Source organism: Amyelois transitella, chromosome 18 (assembly GCF_032362555.1).
Source record: "Amyelois transitella isolate CPQ chromosome 18, ilAmyTran1.1, whole genome shotgun sequence".
Taxonomy (NCBI): domain Eukaryota; kingdom Metazoa; phylum Arthropoda; class Insecta; order Lepidoptera; family Pyralidae; genus Amyelois; species Amyelois transitella.
The window spans coordinates 4,451,996-4,471,634 of NC_083521.1; the positions used below are offsets into that span (position 1 = coordinate 4,451,996).

At 34.4% G+C, this 19,639-nt stretch overlaps 1 protein-coding gene across 1 annotated transcript in view; it reads right to left on the reverse strand.

The window, feature by feature from the left end:
* LOC106129182 (synaptogenesis protein syg-2) overlaps positions 1-19,639 on the reverse strand; it is a 122,365-nt gene that overhangs the window by 64,370 nt on the left and 38,356 nt on the right. The window contains exon 2 of the mRNA XM_060949172.1: positions 17,089-17,586. Coding sequence (XP_060805155.1) covers positions 17,089-17,185 — 97 coding nt within the window. The 5' untranslated portion in view covers positions 17,186-17,586. The remainder of the gene's footprint in view (positions 1-17,088; positions 17,587-19,639) is intronic.

A 19,639-nucleotide genomic window follows, 5' to 3' on the forward strand; every position in this document is an offset into this window, starting at 1 on the left:
ATAACAGACCTGGAGGCAATATAATACATTCTGTTGTGTTTTAAATTTTATTAAAACAGCCGTTGATATCCGGTCTTTGTATTTGCGTACGTTTCGATGCATCTACGATTTAAACAATATTTTTTAAATTTAATTTAGATGACAGTGAAATTCAGAATTTTAATATCTTAATAGCATTTGCATACAATTGCCAGAGACAAATATAGGCTGTTAATTATTACTTGTGACATCGAATGTACTTATTGGCATAAATACAGCTCACCTTTATAGGAGCTTTATTTCACCAACTGTGGAAGTTTAGACCAACACTTGACTCCCGGTTTACGCAACCTCGTTGTGACGACTTTTTTTAAATTTTTCTTACTTTATTTTAAGACAGCATTAAGGACCGTCTTTTACGGAACTTCTCTTTTTCTTACTTCCAAAATTTCTCACTGTATGTAATATTTCACTTACCGACTGCAGAGTCAATCATTTTTACTGGCGCGGTTGATTTACATACATAAAATCACACCTTTGTCCCGAAGGGTTAGGCAGAGACTACATCTTTCCACTTGCCACCATACATACTTACATATAATAAAGTCTTATATCCCTTACGGGGTAGACAGAGCCAACAGTCTTGAAAAGACTGAAAGGCCACATAAAGCTGTTCGGCTTAATATGGTATTGATATTGGAATAGTGATAGGTTGCTAGCCCATCGCCTACAACAAGAATCCCAAGTTTATTAGTATTCCCTTAGTTACTACTTATAGATTTGCATTCTTTCGCTTCATCCACATTCATAACTCCCTTCATGTGATTTAACATCAAAAATCACGTAATTCCCCACACTGCTTCTAGAAAATCAGCGTTAATCCCAATTGGTTGTCGCTGATCAATCACTTTCTACGGATTAACTCGAATTATCGTTGTACTGTGATGATTAATAGCGTTCGTGTTGGGAGTAACTAAAACGTTAAAATTAAATTATAGAGGTTAGCGTAATGGCGGGGCGTCACGGTATTTTTGTATTTTGTGTCTTTATTTAACCAACGGAAGACGACATATATATATTATTTTCTATTTGATTCATTTACCGTTACCGTAGACAGTTTGGGATATCTTCTCTTAGCATTTCCCTTCACATCCAAACGGACATGCATGCGAAATTTTGTCTTCATATACCCAATAATTTTGGTTCTTCATGAAGTAATGCTAAAAGATTCTTCCGTTCGCACACAGCAAAATTAATGCACATCATGGTATGTCCTTTTTGTAAAATGTCTAAGGTATTTTAATAGGGCTTCAAAACGAACACGCTCTTTCACATTAGTGGTATTAGGGTTCTATGGTAGTAGATTTGACTACGAAAGCCCTATTTTTTTGGTTAACCTAAGAGTTAAAGAGACAGATTTACAATACATTACTTATGCAACGTTTAAATATATTTCTAAGTCGTTTATTTAAACTCTGCACACAAATTCAATTAATGTCATAACGCAATTTTATACAATGAAAATAATGACGCTTTTCCCAATTCAGCTTCTTAACTTTTTGAAACGTTAATTAAGTACTTTGAAGTATTCAGTAGCGATTTCGTCCCGTCTCGACTCTGCACCTCAATTATGCAACATCATTTGAATGCGATATGAAACTCGAGATATAATTAAAATTTAGGTATTCTTACTTCGCATCGAGATACTATAGATACTAAGTAACGGGTTGAAAATACTACGTCGCTTTTGTTTCTATCTAGGTTATGATAATTTCTGATTGGTAGGAAGGTAGGAAGATGTGAAACAGAAAAATGTCGTGAAAAGGACCTCCACCCAACCTTCGAAGTTGTAGACGACGCCACATACTAAAAATATTTTTAACTAAATGTGAGGGAGAAAAACATATTTATATGTAAGTTATGAAAATATTTGGCGCAGTCTGCTAACTAAGCTCATGATACCAACCCTTATAAAACTTACCTATATTTAAATCACTAGTTTTTTGAAGTTAATCTTATTCTGTCACTAGATATTTACAAAATTTAATGAGAACAGAAACTCATATCGAAATTTAATGAATTGACCATAAAAAATATATAACTTTTTTTTATACCGTAAACCAAATAGACGGAAGTTAAGTATCATTATCTACTTCGACAACTTTAATCTATATAAACTATCTAGTTTATTAATGTAGTCGTATATAAACTCGTTCCTGGTTCTTGGTTCTCAATAGGCCCAAGGATTAATCAGGAGAAGACCCTCTTTTTGCGTCTTCAAAATACTTACACGCGAAATCTATTGTTACTTGGGAATAGACCCGAAAGTTTCATCGCTGTCTTACTTGTATGCGAGATAGGGCCGAACGGCTAGACAAGTTTGGAATGGAGCTACGAGTGAACTTGCAAAAGCCGGGGTACACATCGGGTCATGTGCTGGCCACGATGGAACAATTTCTAGCACGCAAGTTACATAATGAATTTCCTGCTAGGTGTTTCTAAAAGTTTCTAAAATGTTTGTCTTTGAATGGTTTTCTTCGTTTTTTTTATATCGGTATATTTAGGCTCCTCAAGTCATAAGAGTCGTATAATTGTCTATTAAACATGCCAGTGTCATTGGTTCGTAGAAAGAATCGCAAAATAAATGATTGCATCTCACGTGAGAAACACGAGCGCAGGCAACGCGCAAGTTACATCCAGAGAAATTCTTACACTTAGTACCACATTTCTAGTGCACTTATATTTTATGGCACCGTCCAGCCTTTTGGAAAGCAATAAGGGACTAAGCTATATTAAAATATTGTTTACACCTAGCCCGGCAGGCACCATGTTCTTAAAATTCACTGGCCTCAAACGTGACGCAGCGCCTCAGCCAGCACTACGCTCATGTGTAGAGACGCCTTAAGAACGCAGATATCCAGTGAAACGTGCTTGATAAACTGCCTTTTGTGTCCCTTTGTGACTCTCGCCGATAATCCACAATGGCACCACCGGCGTGGGAAATACGGCCTTCTTTCCTCGAAGTTATAGCGGCAATGCGCTTAGGAAATGACGATGGAAACTGTTATTAAAAAGATAGGTTCACCCGCTTGGCTTTGAGTTTTGAGTTAGATGCCTTGAAAAAATATATTTTACAGTGATACTATTTTAGTCAAAAGTATTTTTTTATATTAATCTCATCAGGCGTTGCTACCGTGGAAATATCCAAAAAAGGTTCCTTAACAAATACCTTTGTACTACTCGGTGTGCCAAATTTCAATAAATCACTCATATTTTTACCTGTCTGTTCACGTCAGTCTCCTTTTTCTTTTATATGCTTATTTTGTTAATACAATACAGAATAAAATTTTAAACGAATGAAAAAAGAGGACGGAATCAAACATTTCGTTTCAACAACAGCCACAGCCATTGTTTCAACAGATAGCAGAACCTTTCAAACAACTACCGAGGAAGTTTAACTTCAAAAAGAAGTCATTAGGAAAGTTGCCGCTGAGTTCCTTCCCGGGGGAAAATAAATATTTTGCGAACTCGGATAACAATTGCCCTTTTGTTTAGTCTTTCACAATGTTTAAGCTGTTGACGCCGAAGCAGTGACGTGGCCTTAATTGATTGTCAGCGTATTGTAATTAGTGGGGACAATATACGAAATATAAACATAATGTATGCCAGCTGCTCTCGTGCAGATTTAAAAAGTCAATCAAGAGAATTATAAATATGAGATTCGTTTTTTAGGCGATATGCTAGCAACTTGTCATTATTTGAATCTCAACAGCTGAATGGGGAGTTTCAGTCTTCTCGAATTGTTGGATCTGTCATCTCTTGCCTTCTTTTGATCGTTAAAATTCACATACATGTTACAATATTGACAACTTGACTACGTCCACGTATCCGCCTGCGTTAAAATCGCACTTATTGACATTGCGGCAGAAAATTCAGGAAATCCTCACTTAGTGCACCCATAGACCACATTGGATACCGTCATATCAATTACGAATCTCTAGATGCACTGTTAAAACATCGCATATACATTCTAAATAAAGTTTAATCACCGATTTGTCAAAATTCTCAACGCCACAATTTGGTCGAGTAAATGCCCAATAAAAAGGCGGGTTCTTCGGGTACTGTAGCAGTGAGGAAGGAAGACATTGGAGTGACGTTAGTTTGATATACGAGCCGCCCTTTGTGCGTTCGGCGTTAATACGCCACGCCACGCCACGCCACACAATGCGAGCCCGACAGCGTTAGAAGTTACGCCCGACTTAAGGAAACTGCCACTCACACCGCACTGTAATTTAATAATTTGAATAATGGAATGTGATGACAATGGATTATTCTGTTGCGAAATTAAAAATTAATTGTTCGCTTTTTTTGCGTTGTGTAAATTGTGAATAAATATTATAATGATTTCCACCAGTGGTTTGGATTAAAAATGTTGATGAATAAAATAGGCCCTCTCTGTATGTATACAATAAAATGTCTCTTCTAGTCGTTTTACGAGTATATTACTTCAAATCAATGTAGTTAAAATAAGAATTTAATTTGTACCATTTTAATACAAACACATAGACTTAGTATAGTTTGATACGATGCATCTATGTTATTAAGATATGATTAGAAATAGCAAATGTGTCACAAAATTTGTACAAAAAGGGCCTTAATGGTACAGTCAGCATTGCGAGGTTCAGCTATGACACCGAAAATCTTAAAAAGAGGGTACAGTTAATTGCGCCCCTGAAAGCGTCAAAAACGCTGGGGAGTGGGAAAAAGAATGAAGGGGCGTCAACAGAAATGTTGTAGCTTTTTGTGACAATTCGACGAGACATTTTATTTTGTCCTAAGTAGAGTATGATTTAATTTCTTTGGATAAACACGTTTTTATTTAAGCGAACGTCGTAGTTATGTAGATCTCTGCATGTGTGCTCTGTGACTTAATATGCTCAGTGAATTGCTTTTTAATTATACTTAAACAATTACTATCCCCATTTTGATTAGAAACAAAATTTCTTAAAAACAAAAACACATATTAGGAAAATACTTACGGAGTATACAGCACCAACAGTGTCACAATGACTGAATGACCTCGTTCAGCTGTATGGCTAAATAAAAGAATTGAGATTCAAATAGTGACAGGTTGGTAGCCCATCGGCTAAAAGAAGGATCTCATGTTTATTAACTTATCCCTTAGTCGCCTTTTACGACATCCATGGGAAAGAATGAATGGTTATTATGTTAGTTTATTCTAAAGTGCCGAGAACCACACGGTTGGCTCAATAGATCCTTTACAAAATCAAAATGTATAAACTGATAACAGCTATTACTTTAAAACTTTAGTTGGAATAGCAAAATTGTGTAAACTGTATTCCAGTTCAGCAAATCCGAAGTTTAAAATGGAACTTCGATATGAATGAAATTATTTGGAATTGGAAATACTTTCGTGGCTTCCATGAATATATCTACAACTTACTAAATACTTTTAAATGTTTATCTTTGCCGGCACCTGTAGAAAAACATGGGATTAATCCATCTATTTCCCATGGATGTCACATTAGACAACTAAGGGATGAGCTTATAAGCTTCTAAGTAATATTAACTTAAATTCTTCTTTTAGGCAATGGGCTAGCGAAAAACACTATTTGAGTCTCAATTCTATCATTACCAGCTGAACGTGGCTTATCAGTCTGTTTAAGACTGTTGACTCTATCTACCCCGCAAGGGTTATAAACGTGATTATATAAATGAATGTGTGTTTGTCTTTTGATCATGGTTAAACAGATTATTAACAATATTTTCTTGTATCTTAAATTGCCTTATAAGATTAAGATTTATTTGTAACACTGCCTTGCAACGTTGCCTCATTTTCTTAAGCTTCTTTGACGAATAATCCTTTTCAGCATAAACATTTAATTACTGCCATATAGTTATAGTTTATAATACATTATGTATTACAAATTTTATTTATATTCTTACCCATTTGAAATGACAACGTGTTAACAATTAAATATATGTAGATACGTTGCATGAGTAAATAAATCAAAGCGATTTCCATACTGGCCATTCCGTCTCATTTCCATTGATGTCGTAAAAGGCGACTACATATAGGCACATAAGGAAATAGTGCAGCTTTTATTATCCCGTATAGGTTAGGTTCCCCTGCAAAAGTTCACTTCGTATAACCTGATTCACCCTACGGACGTCATTCGATGTAATCATTAAGAACTTTCCCTTTTGTAAAATGATATTAATTCACACAGTTTGAAAGAAACTTCCTCTCGACCTAATAATAAAGATACCCTAAAAATTAAATTTCATTTTAGACTCACCATGAATTAAATATGAGAGCGGTAAAAGGTCCATGTATAATAAAATAAGTAACATCAGCAGTATTGTTCATATTGTTATAAGAGTTGCTTTACCTTAATTAAGATCTACAGAGCTATACTATACTAATTATCTGCTTTATCTCTTAACTTAATTTCTATACATTTTCTAACCGAACTTGAAAACATTCAACGTTTATTATAGGCAACAAAAGAGCTACAAAAAGAGTAAGCTAAGACGGATACTTAAAAAAACAAAGTAAATTAATTTAAATTACTTTATTCGTCAGTATAGATGCTTCAGTACAGTAATAAATTTAACAATTTCAATTGAAAATTCTCAGAAATTTTCTTCTCAAAAAGATTACGTTAAATATATTGCTAAGTATACACAGAGCAGCGGAAGGGTGGGTGTTAATGTATAGCGCTGCGAACAAACGCTTAGGAAATAATTGTATGCACATAATTATTTGTGCAACTTGCTTTGTGCGGACAACCGAGAAAAGCGGCGCCGAGACGCGCTCGCCTGCGGTCTCAAAGATATAGCGAAACTAGAAACGACTCGTACCATACATCACATCGTTATTCCTTACGAGGTAGACAAAGACGATAAACTTCGAAAAGACACGTTCAGCTAAATGGCTTTATGATGCAATTGATATTCAGATACTGACAGATTGCTAGTCCATCGACAACACAAGAATCCATTTTTTTATAGTAAGTAAATACGCGACAAAAGCACAGATTGAGTTAGCCCCAAACTAAGTTACAGACTTGTATCACGGGCTTCTGAGTCAAAGATACTATAATGTAATGAATACTTAAATAGATTAACATCCAAGACCCAGATCAATTAGAAAAAGTTTTTTACATCGTGACATGACCCGGGATCGAACCCGAACCCTGAACCGAAAGCGGTTCAAAGGCGAAAATCCGACGAATACGACAAACAACGGGTCTATACATATAAGCCTTTCTTTTGATTTGCTTTTACAACCTTATCTAGCACATACCACGTTTTTTCTTCATTATCAGGCAGCATACATGGCAACAACCTTATACCTCTAGATTTATTTCTAATTGTTATAGAGTTCGATTGAATTAAATTGTCCCTATGGTTAAACATTAAACAGCAATTAAAAATCTTCAAAACATCACAATGTTAAAACAAATCGAGTAAAAATTTCTGCTGTTCGACGGAAAATTAATAACTTGTAAAAGGGAGCGAAAAGTTTTCAAGGTTGTTTACTCAGCCGGTTATCTCAAACTTTTTGGTTATAGTCCTCCTTCAATATTGGAAAAAAGAGTTATAATAATAATCGCAGGTAGGTAGGACTGGTGACTTTAGGATTTATTTAAACTATATGCACGTAAAATATACAACGGGTGGACTTAATGCCACAAGGCAATTTCTGCCAGTCAAAGCTACAGAACATACTAAAAATTATTTGCACGCGCAAAAAGTTTCCATGAACATAAATAAACACAGATAAAATATTCCTTTTTTCACAAGTTAAATGTAAGTCTTTTTCAGTTTTCCCAAATCTGCTCTGTTTTGGGTACTTTTAGTCCAGTTGTGAGACCAAAGAATGGTGTTCTGTCTCTTAAATTATAGCCTCCGAATAGATCTTTTTGCAACAATGGCGTCCATCCATCCATCCATTAATGGATTTTATGAGCTACGTGTCCCACGGGACCGAAGTTAAACGGTTTTTTTTTTCGTTCTATGTCTCAATTGGACTATACATTTGAGATTTTGTCACTTCCAGCGAGACAGAGTTCAAGAGGGAGTTGTAAAAACCGCAGGTGTTTCATTATTCCGTTTTAATGGCGTCAAAGCCATCGGGTTACGCGTCAGACCGGCGGCGGCAATACAAATACTAGCTGAATTGAACAGAATTTACTTACAACGTACGAGTATGTGAGAAATTGCTCGGTATGCTCTAGAATGTTTGTCTGTTTGTACTTAGTAGGCAAGATCTTAGGGGCAAAACTTCAATTTAAAAAGAATAGAGTTCAATTTTCAGATTTTGTTGTTCAGTTAATTATCCGAAAATAAAATTTTCAAACTTAAGGGCTAACTTAATCTGTCTGCTTTGTCTTTATATTTCATGAGAATATGTATATAAGGAAATCCAAAGTAGTACTTATAAAAAATAACACAACATTTCCCCAAAAAATAGCAATTTTATTTTCAACTACAGGCATTGTTATCTTTTATATTCTTATTTTTCCCTACAAATAGTGACATCAAGTAGAGCCACTCCATCATAAAAATACAAGTAACAATTTTCACTGGAATCGATACAAGAAATTGCCCCACACTTTCCCCTGACGCCTATAAATTTTCTCGATATATACTTATAGTGACAGCAAAATAGCACAATATCGTGACATTCGATGATAATATGGTATTATGTAAATCGTCTCAAAGAGGGTTAGGAAACAGCTACAAGTCGAGGGGCTTCAATATCTCGAAATGATTATGGCTGAAAATATTTTGATATCCCTGTATTCTATGGAATTGATGCAGTGTAATCCCTTTTGGTTATCTCTATTAAATTCAGTAGCTTCAAAACAATTAAGTGATTTATTTTATGTAGAAACTATATTCTTAAAAGAAGAACTTCTTACATAGGAACTCTTCCAGCCAACTCTTACATATTAAAGAACAGTAATTGTGAAAATATATGGTGCAGTTGTACATATTTTCATAGGGAATGCTTAGATGTTTTCATCATGTCTTAACGATGAATGAAACGCAGGTTGACAAATATATAAGGGGAATGTTAATGGGAACCTTGGAGTGGAAAGGCTCAGACGAACGTGCTTTGATTAAATCGAAGACTTTCTGCCAAAAGTTGAGGTCAAAAGTATCCGAAAAGTAAGTGATTGCATGAAGAAAGTCATGAGTGTGGATGAAGCGAAAGAGAATGCAGGGCGTGGTAAATGGAAAGATTTAGCTCTGCCTACCCTTCCGAAACCGAGGCGTGATATATTATGTACATGTTGTGTATACATGTACGTGATACATTCTATTCTAAGTTTAATTAATATTGTGAAGTTGACGTTGTTGAAGAAAATACTGCAGTGCAGTTTGTTACCGCATCTTCTGCACTGACGCCTTGGAAGCGGCAGTAAACTTAGTTTTTAAGTAATTTATTTGACGTGTATGTTGTTAAACCATACGTTTTGACAATTATTAAGCGATATATAGTATCCTATAGTAATGAATAAAAATTTTGAATTTTTTTTTTAATACATATATATGTATTTTGACCCCCTTCAGATAAATGGTGGTTCTCAGTTTCGACCTATATGTATGTTTTCTTTGTTATGTTTAGGTGAAGGATTTAGAAACTTAACCGACTTCAAAAAAGGAGAATATAGAATATATTTTTACAAAAGTTATTATTTCATACCTATCTAAGTCAAGCGTTCTGTATTTTGCTTTGATACATCAAGCTAGAGATTTTTATCTTCAATACGTATGAATCAATAAATTCAACCCTTTTATAATTCAGTCATCCGTTTTTATTTGTCCCACACGTGACTATGAACAGGACATGTATCATTTGACGACGATAAAAAATTCCGGACGGGCTCTCATACCGCGGCACCAGAAAAATAAAACGGGTGACGTTTTTACCGCCGTAGTTACGTATTCAAAGCTGTTAGTTGCACAAATAACTTGCAGGATACGGTTTATATTGTTTCCTCCTCCCGGTTTTGGTAGGAAATAATGTTACAGATATAGATTTACTGTGCTCGGAATGACTTTTCTGTTCAATATTCGGAAAGCAAATATTTTGTTATGGATTTTTTTTCTACGAGTGTTTTTATTTTTATTGACTGGTTATCTCTACTGGTAATAAACTGATAAAAGGTAAATATAACGAAATTTTTTTTTTACTCGTTACCGGTAAATTAAATGAAATTAAAAAGCTTTTAATTTATATACAAAAATCATGATAGGACTGCTCCATCTCTCTTTTGTAGATATCGTAAAAGGCGACTGAGGAACAGAGGACATTTATCTAGTTTACATCTTCCATGCTGGTCTGATGGCAAAGGATTCTTCTGTTTTGCGATGGGCTTATTACTATATGAATCTCATTTCCATCATTAATAATTTTATTCCGTATATATTTATTAAGCCATACAGCTGAACATGGCCTTTCAGCTTTTACTGGACATGGCTATGTCTACCCCGGAAAGGATAAAGACGCGATTAATAGTATGGTATGCGTGTAATATAATCCCATGTAATCACGTAATTCATCCCAGTAAAAAATAAAATTCCCGTGTGTATAGCGAAAAACCTAAATTCTTTTGTAGCTGGCGCTAAATTAAGCGCTTTTTGTTGATGGCGTTTATTTATTTTTTAGGTGGTGCTAATTTTGTCGCTTTTTTTGTTAAATTTCGTTAAATTAGTCGCTTTTTGCAAACGTTGTTAAATTCACGCGGACGAATAAGCGAGTAAAAATATAATTTCGCCTTTCAATCAAGTGACCTTTCCCCATGTTCATGGAAAATGTTGCATTGAATTATTGAGTTATCCAATAGAAGGTATAAATCTGACGTTACCAAGAAATGTTGCCATTTCGACGTATACGAATATAACGTAATAAATACGATTCTAGGAAGGAGAGATACTAAATTCAATAATTCGTGTGCTTTAAGATTTATTTTTTATGTAAGACAGATTTGTCAGTTTTCCTTCGCCCGGGTAATTTTTAAAACATTTCGTGTGTTCATCATCTGGAATTTAGGGAATACCAATTCTGATCATAAAATTCTAGTAAGTTAAAATATTAATTCGGATGAAAAATTTAAAACATTGTATCGAAATCAATACATATTTTTATATTATCTTTTACCAACATTCACATACCTAAGTTACCTTCTGCGCAAGAAAAGTACTGTTTGCTCACTCATCCAAACCTCACCTAAATTGGTCAAGTCACAAACAAAAATACAAATCTTTTCCCTCTACAGGATAACAAGATTAAAAGTGAACACTTGTTGAAACCAATAATTGTTGAGAAATTATTATTTAAACCTCTTCTTAAGCTGCCCCCGTAATATGGTTCGCGCCACGCCGTTTTTATAGCGCGAAAAACTATCGCTGTTTCGCTTTTTATTATCCCTTCTTTATTTTCCCTTTCACGTCGAAAGGGACAGCGATAGTTTTTCGTGCGATAAAACAGCGTCGCGCGTGCCGTATTAAGGGGCCTGGTATGTTTAAATAATTATACTAAGAGTGACATCCCAGTTCGACTGAAATCAATGACCTCAGCACGGCCCGTTTCACACGGCAGCTGTTTCAAAATTAGGAGATCACAGAAGAATAACTTAATAACATTAAAAAATCATTTGGACCATGATTATGTATTTCCAAATCTGTTGGCTCTGTTTACCCCGCAAGGGATATAGGTTATTTGTATGTATATGATTTGGAATCTGTCTGGTTTTATTTATTGTTTGTTCGCTTGGTACTAGATATAGCAAAAATAACACAATTAACTTACTTTTCTAGTGTAATCCTTAGGCATGATTACTATAGCCGCAACTTTTTGTTTAAAGAATATTTTTACATGATATACATGTAATATTTATAATATTAGTTTTAATTTGTGATAAGTCAAAATAAATAATATCAGTTCTGTACCACACTTATTGTATACGTGTAACGTCTGACGCCTCGCAGCTCTGGGACGGTTCAGCGATCAAACAAACCACTTTTGACGTTATCACTTTGACCTGTTAAACAAACAGTAACTACTTTTGTACAGGTGGATACTTTGGACGAAGCCATGAAATATAGTCCTGAAAAATTTTAGTAAACTTTGGTACTACATTAACCAAAGTTAAAAACGGCTTAAAACTACTTGTCTGAAGTAAAGGTGCTTGACCTAGAAATATTTGTAATAAATCAGAAAATTCTTTATCTTAAAAAGTAAGCTGAAACGAATCTGCAAGCATTGATACATTTATTCAATATTGGAAATACAGGGAGGCTTGAGGGCTTTAAACAACAATAAGAGATTAATCGAAAATAATTTCCGTTACAACTAATCCAACTGGTCTATTGCAGAGCACATAATTATGGACAAAACAACACATTTGATAAAATGAAAGCCATTTGAACTGACTAGTATAAAATCACTAGTATTCATCAAAACGAACCAATTTAACTACGATAATTGGCAAGCTGTACTTGGCTATGCAATCAATACTGAAACGCATTGGTATTCGACTACAACCAAACATTAAACACACTGTATTTCCGAAAAACTAGGTCATATTTTACCACACAATCATTGGGGGCAAATGTTCTTTATTAATTTAATGCAACACTGAATGTCTGATAAAGATATACATATATTTAAATTCCAAGAACTGCAAGATTTTAGTTTTATTTTTTGTGTAAAAAGAGTTTACAAACAAACGAACAAACTGATGATTTAAGTAAAAAACGTAAAAAATATAGAAATTTAATTATCTCTATAGGCATTTTACCTTCGTATAAATAACAACATAATAATTATAGCGGAGTTATGTTTTTAGTTACGTATCAAGATAGTATATAGTCAATGTAGAACTAAAGCGAAAATTATAAGAAACGGTGCCGATTTTCTTTGTCGTTACCTTGGCGGGACATGCCTCCATCGTGTCACGCTATTGTCCAAATTTCGGAGCAAATTAACAACTTTATTTTTTTCATTAGTGTTTTTGTTTTTTAATTTTTTGCCATATCATAATACTTTTTTTTTGATCGGACAGATCTTTTGATATACATTATTTAAGTAACATCCGCAATACTCGTATTAATTATAATCGCTGTAAAAGGTGTTATTTTAACGAGATTGCTTGAAACTAGGACAAGTGGACGGTAAATTATAACTTCCCCTCTGATAAGGAAACTCTAGTAAAAAGGTCTTGGACCCAAAATAAAAAGTGTGCAGAAAACTACATTATTTTCATATCAACTAGAGTTACATCAATTTATCATGGATGACTGGTTTTACTTCTAGTCCTATTTATTTGTTATTTTTTTTTAAAAAGAGAAAAGTAGTGTGGCGCGTTACCAGCTGCTAGAAACTTCTTCTTTAAGCCGATGTATTAGCAACTTAACACTGTCTCTGAATCCCAATTCTATTATTAAGTCATCCAGTTAATCTAGACCCCTAAATTTTGTGGCTATTGGCTCTCTCTAAACCATAAGGGAAATCTTGTGACATGTATAATATGGAGTAATAACTATGGAGTTGCGTATTCTACTCTCTTCTTATTGGATGACTTGGACACTTAAGTTAAGTGTACCTATTATAGTTAGATCTCGTCCATTCTACATGGGCTCTACCCGAAGAATACGACTTTCCGTTCGATTAACTCCACGACGTCTAACAATAAAATCTATTTCATCCCCCATTTCGCCATTCTTACGTCATTGATGGCTGTTATCATTTATAGAATTATTTTTCGGAAGTCACATTCAACCTAGAGTCGTCTGTTGTCTAGTAGTCTTGACCCTTTAAATAACTCTCAATGATCCTATAGAGTAAACGAAATGTGTATTGTAGTATATCGGGGAAAATGCTTTTAAACTTCGGTTTTCAGTTTTCGATGGGCTAGCAACATGTAAGTTATGTGATTCTGAACCTCAATTCATTTATCCAGTACCTGGGTGACATCGGTAAATTCCCATAGCCCTATCAACTTACTAACATGAGGTTTTATTTATAAATGAAACTATTTAATACAAAATTCCTAAAAGCCTCGAGCCAAGATTTGATCGAACCTATGTTCTTTTACAGATTTGCAACCAGATTCTGACTTCCAGATGGAGTACAGAAGCGGGCAAAAGAGCCGAAGAGTTCCCGCTATAACGGTGCCGCTTGCCAGTACGTCATTTGTTGGCGGCGCTCCAAACAATTACTTTGTCTCGTCAAGACGTTCTACGACTGATGGCTGTGGAATGTCTTCTAAGTTACACGCCGTTTCATATTTAGGTTCGCCTTAAGTGATCTTCTTGATAGGGCAAAAGCGGTGTGAGAAATGAAACCTATATTTTTTACTCGACTGGTCAAATAAATTCAGTCAGTGCATCTCATAATAATCTTTTAGTAGCAAATGAACCTGCTGAAGAATGGAAAAGTTATCAAAGTGTCAGAAAGGGTACCCCTGATACCGAAACAAAGCTGCGGAAAATGCAACTGGCAATGTGCATGCAAGTTGAGAGAGTAAAGGAGAAAAAAATATCACGTTGAAAGTACGGAGCGCACGAAAGTCAACATTTTTGGGCTAGGGTGTCAACGTAAATTTGCTATATAAACACACATTATGTTACAACCGCCTAACATCTCTGAGGAATTGTAACATGTAGCCTGTTGGTCAATATCAGTGGGAGTGCCCTGGACACCCATAAACAAGTCTGAACAAGGATGCCATTTATGACCACTCAATGTCCAATAGCACTCCAGAAATTATTTGGGGGTGCTATAAAAAAGAATAATGAGAGATCACACCAAATTGTTTTATTTATAAATCACAGGGAATGTGCGCAACGTACCATTTTATTCAAATGACGTGTAATAAATTGTGGTTTTCTGATGTTTCGTCTGCATTTATACCTTTCTGTACATATTAACATGTACATTTGTCACATTTGAATACTTTATAGTTCTGAATTAAACTACACGGGTGGCTGCTGTCCGCGTGAAATCTAAATCTATATTATCTCCACTTTTTTCCGCACTTATGAAGATGACCTTTTAAGAATATACATCCCAAGTATCAGCTATATTTTATCTTTTAGTCAGTCACTCAGTATAGAGAATTTTGTTATCAACCCCCGACAAAAAACGACAAGGTATTTTTAGTTTTACAAATCGATAGTTTTGCTCGTGTATGTCTGTTTGTTTGGTATAACAAACAAAGCGAAGCTTTATCAATTCCAATGATATTAATAAACAAAAAAGCAATAGATTTATTGTTTTTTCCTGCCTCAACAAATATTTCGATAAATAGCGATAAAATAAACTGGCTTCTATCATTTAAGCTGTAAAAAACCTGAATCGGCGCAATCGAAGTCAGAAAATCGTAGAATCCCGATAACTTCTCTTGGAAATATCTACAATGATACTTGAAGACGCCTTGACGAAGACAAAGAAATAGTCTGGCTTTACGCCAGGCCTTTCAAGACACCAGGTACCTATGGAAATGGGAAACGAGCCGATCAAAGATGGCTGTTTTAAAACAAGTACCGAACTTTGTATCGATACAAAAATATGTGACTCGTTTAGCTTCTTGATAGCATTTCGGCTTCAAGTCAAACAATCGGATTGGTACTTTGAAAGTTGTAAGGCTCTGTGTGTAAAATTTACAAATGGAACATGATTATCTACTTGATTAATACGACTACTGGCAGTTTGAATAAGAATTAGTAAAACAGATTCACACGTCGTAATGAAATCATTGTATTTAATGTTTATATTTATCATTCCGTTTCATTTTCTTAAAACATTGTACCCATATCTGCGTTTATTCCAAATTGTCTCGTCTCAACCTGTTAAATACGTACCTCTCTGAAGTAGAGCGTGGGATGCGCCTTTTGACCATGAACCTGAATTATGTTAACACAAGCAATAAACGTTTTACAAGAAACGACCATGTAACTTTTATGTAAGTTATGAATATCTACAAATTATATAATATTATTATGTTAATATATATTCATCATTATATATTTAGCGTCAAATTGCCTTCCTGCCGTATAGACATAATTCAATGACGGAATATTTATGTGAATACCGATAAGATCTTTATACAGATCCGTTTGGAACTATTATATTTAATTGAGTATAATTATTTTTAGCTTTATAATATGCCATTGATTGTCCGGGTCTTAAAATCATTGAAAAACTGTTGATAATATTAAGACCCCGACAATTCCATTGAGACATAAAAAAAATCAGTTTATTTTCGCCATTCAACTGTCCCATGAACGTTTATCATCATCATTTTAACTCAACTGTTATTGTTTATTCACATAACAAAATAGCTTTTTCGCGAAAGGTGTGAAAGGGTTAGCGGTTCATTCGCTCGCTGCGTCTTCTAAAGCAATACTTTTATAAAGCAAAACAAATTGCTTACTCATTAATTATAATTAATGTTTTATAACCAATCCGCTTCTGAACACTTCACAAAGAATAATCTTAAAATCATTAAGCATACTTAAAGGCTCTTACGTGAGCGCTAAGTAGGTCAGTAGGAACGAGATTATTTGAAAGAAAATATTTTCATTCTACCACCCAAAGCCTGAATCGGCTTTATAAATTCACCCTCATTTATCACGTTTTCCAGCAAATTACTAAGTAAATAAATTATGTTAGTATATTTAATAACGATAAAAGACCCGCTCCTCTCTTTAGTTCCGAATACAAGCCAACAAGCAAATTTGATAAGCAGTGGTTGACTACCACTGAATATTATAACTTACCTTACAAAGGTATTATATTCATTTCAAAGTGTGATAATGATATGTTAGTATCGTCTTGGAACTAAAATAGCACAAACTTGTACCGTCAACGGCACATTAACCAACTCAAGTTCACTGCAATTTCGCCTTTATTACTGCGTCACAGAGTTACATGCAGGATAAGTTGATTTACTAATTGTACAAGAATATATCTACATATAGGTCTTATAAATAGATGCGAGTCAATTTAGAAGTTACATATATTTTAATTTTAGTAAGAATTAACTTAATTTTATATCAGAAACTTACCCAAATCTTCAGCGTCTTCGCTCCACTCCCCTGTGCCAGTCACCAGCGCCGCAAACGTCATCGTCAAGAAGAAACACCTTATCAATGACTTCATCATTATCACTACCACTGTAATATTCTACTTATCAACTATATTTGGCAACATTTCTTCAAAACTAATTCAATGTCCCGGAAGATTTTACATACGATTTCATTTTAACAATAGTCTGGCTAAATAAATTTCGTTCACGACCTTCGGTATCTATTGTCATCAAGTTCTATTAATTTCACATGCTTGTCACTGCGTCTTTAATTTAGGCTAAATGTTCCGGTTCAATTTCGATTCCATTAGGCTATATCGAAATCGATTCACTGTCATTTTTATAAATCGAATTCCTTCCATAGTCTATATTCGTTGCTTGGAATCGTGTGTGATGCAGCTTTTTGGACGTGGTTAAATATTCCACTGAATTATTCAGGACTCTTTTAGCGCCCGTGTGCGCCTGAGGACGGAACCACCTGAAACAAAGTACATAGCTCATTTGTGTCCAAACAAGTACCTATATTTAGACAAGTCGTTGAGCAAATTGGTTGGGAATATATAATCAGTCTCGACGCATGAATTACGGTATAGTCCCCAGAGTAGTAGGATTTAGTTTGATATTATCATAGTCCTTTACACCTTTGTTATATATTGTTACATTCACTTTCACAATTTTGCATATACTGGTTTAATATTATGAAGGCCGGTGTGTATTTTGATGAGTAATGGTAATGTTTTTAATTATCTGGCTTTGTGTAAATTACAGCTTATGTATGAATTAATGGTGGAGAGTTCATAATAATTTGTAGATTTAAAGGCTTTAAATGTTGCTGAATTGGGGCGTATATTAACAGTTAACTAGATTATAATATAATACTTAACTAGCTTTCGGCCGGAAGAAGTTATTTCAAGAAAGTCGGTAAGTTCTGCTGGACTGAAATCAACCCTTTAGATTTCTTCAGTTGCAATAGTTGTTAGTATATAATATAATTCCGACGCCTTGAAAGGTAGAATATATGTGCACAAAAAATGTGCTTAAATAATTAAGACCTATAATGTAACCACATTCAAGGAACAAATGATAATGATTAGTTCTTTATCAACTTGAAAATAGGATGTAGTTGCATAGTTTTTGCCTAGCGATTAAACTATTTACAAAATATGTGTACTTTATATCCGCGACCGTAAGTATCATTTTCAGTATTTAAAGGATCATTAGTATTAAACTCAACACCTAAAAACAAAAACGACTTTTACTTACGCAATGATAAATACTTGTAATAAACTATTTGCTGGTTGCTTTAATCAACTGTTTATTTCGCGTACTCAAAAATACAAAACTGGGGCCCATTATCTAGGTAACAAGTCCTGAATAACAAGTAAATTTTATAACGTGCCCTCTGATACTATAACAAAGAGAAAAGGTATAGTGTGCGCACGTGGCTTTTAAAAATCTTATAGCTAAAGTAAGTGGTCAGCTTATCTGAATACAATTTATAGAATATACGCTAATATGAGTGTCTATGAACCTCTATGATTTATAGTTACATTTGATCCCTTTACAAACTAATGTTTTTTGATTTAGCATTGTAATGCGAAATCAAAAAACATTTTTTTTAAGTCTTCAGGCTGTTGGCTCTGTTTTGCTTTTGAGAATTGGACATTCTGAACTAAAAGGATGTACATTATGTGCCTTCAAATGAAAAGTATCTACAAATATACTAAACGAAGCATAAAAAATGTCTTCAGCCTCGAATAACTATCGCTGTCGCATTTCACGGCAAGATAAAAAGCGAAACAGCGATAGTTTTTCGTGCGATTATGACGACGTTGCGCGTGGCATGCTACAGGAGCAACCTTAAAAGCATTGCATGCGTAGAAATTAAAACAATAATTATTTAAAGTCCTGTTTTGCGCTAAACTGACCCAATAATAACGTATTGCACTAAATACCGCAATCCATTTTAAATCAGCAATAAAACACCGGATGCATACCTTACTTGCAATTTTACAGTCGTAAAATACCATTTACCTTGTTCTACTTAAGCAATTTCTTGCGATTCGCCACAATAAGGAACGATTCACATAAAACGAACGTCGCGCCTTGAAAATAGTGCTGTCGATATCTTTCTGTACAATTGTAAAAGTCAATCAATAGAACCGCTTAAACTAGATTTTCTTCTTTTAATAAGCGATACCTTGTATCCTGTTTTGAAAATAAAGCTTCCTATGATATGTGTATGTATATTTCTACTACATACCATGTATTTTTTATGATTAGATAATTTGTATTGTATGTATGTATCCCGTTATCAACCGTTCCCGCTTTCTTAGCGGATGCATTCATCATGAACAATATCTGCATGCCAAGCTTATACTTATACAAATATTGTATAACTCACTAAGATATCTAGCTCAACCTTTCGATAGATATGTGCAAAGAAAATCCTCCTGAAAATACGATCCGTGACCAGCGTGTTAAATACTATTTTAGGAGAAAGAAGAAAGACATAACAATCATATAGCACT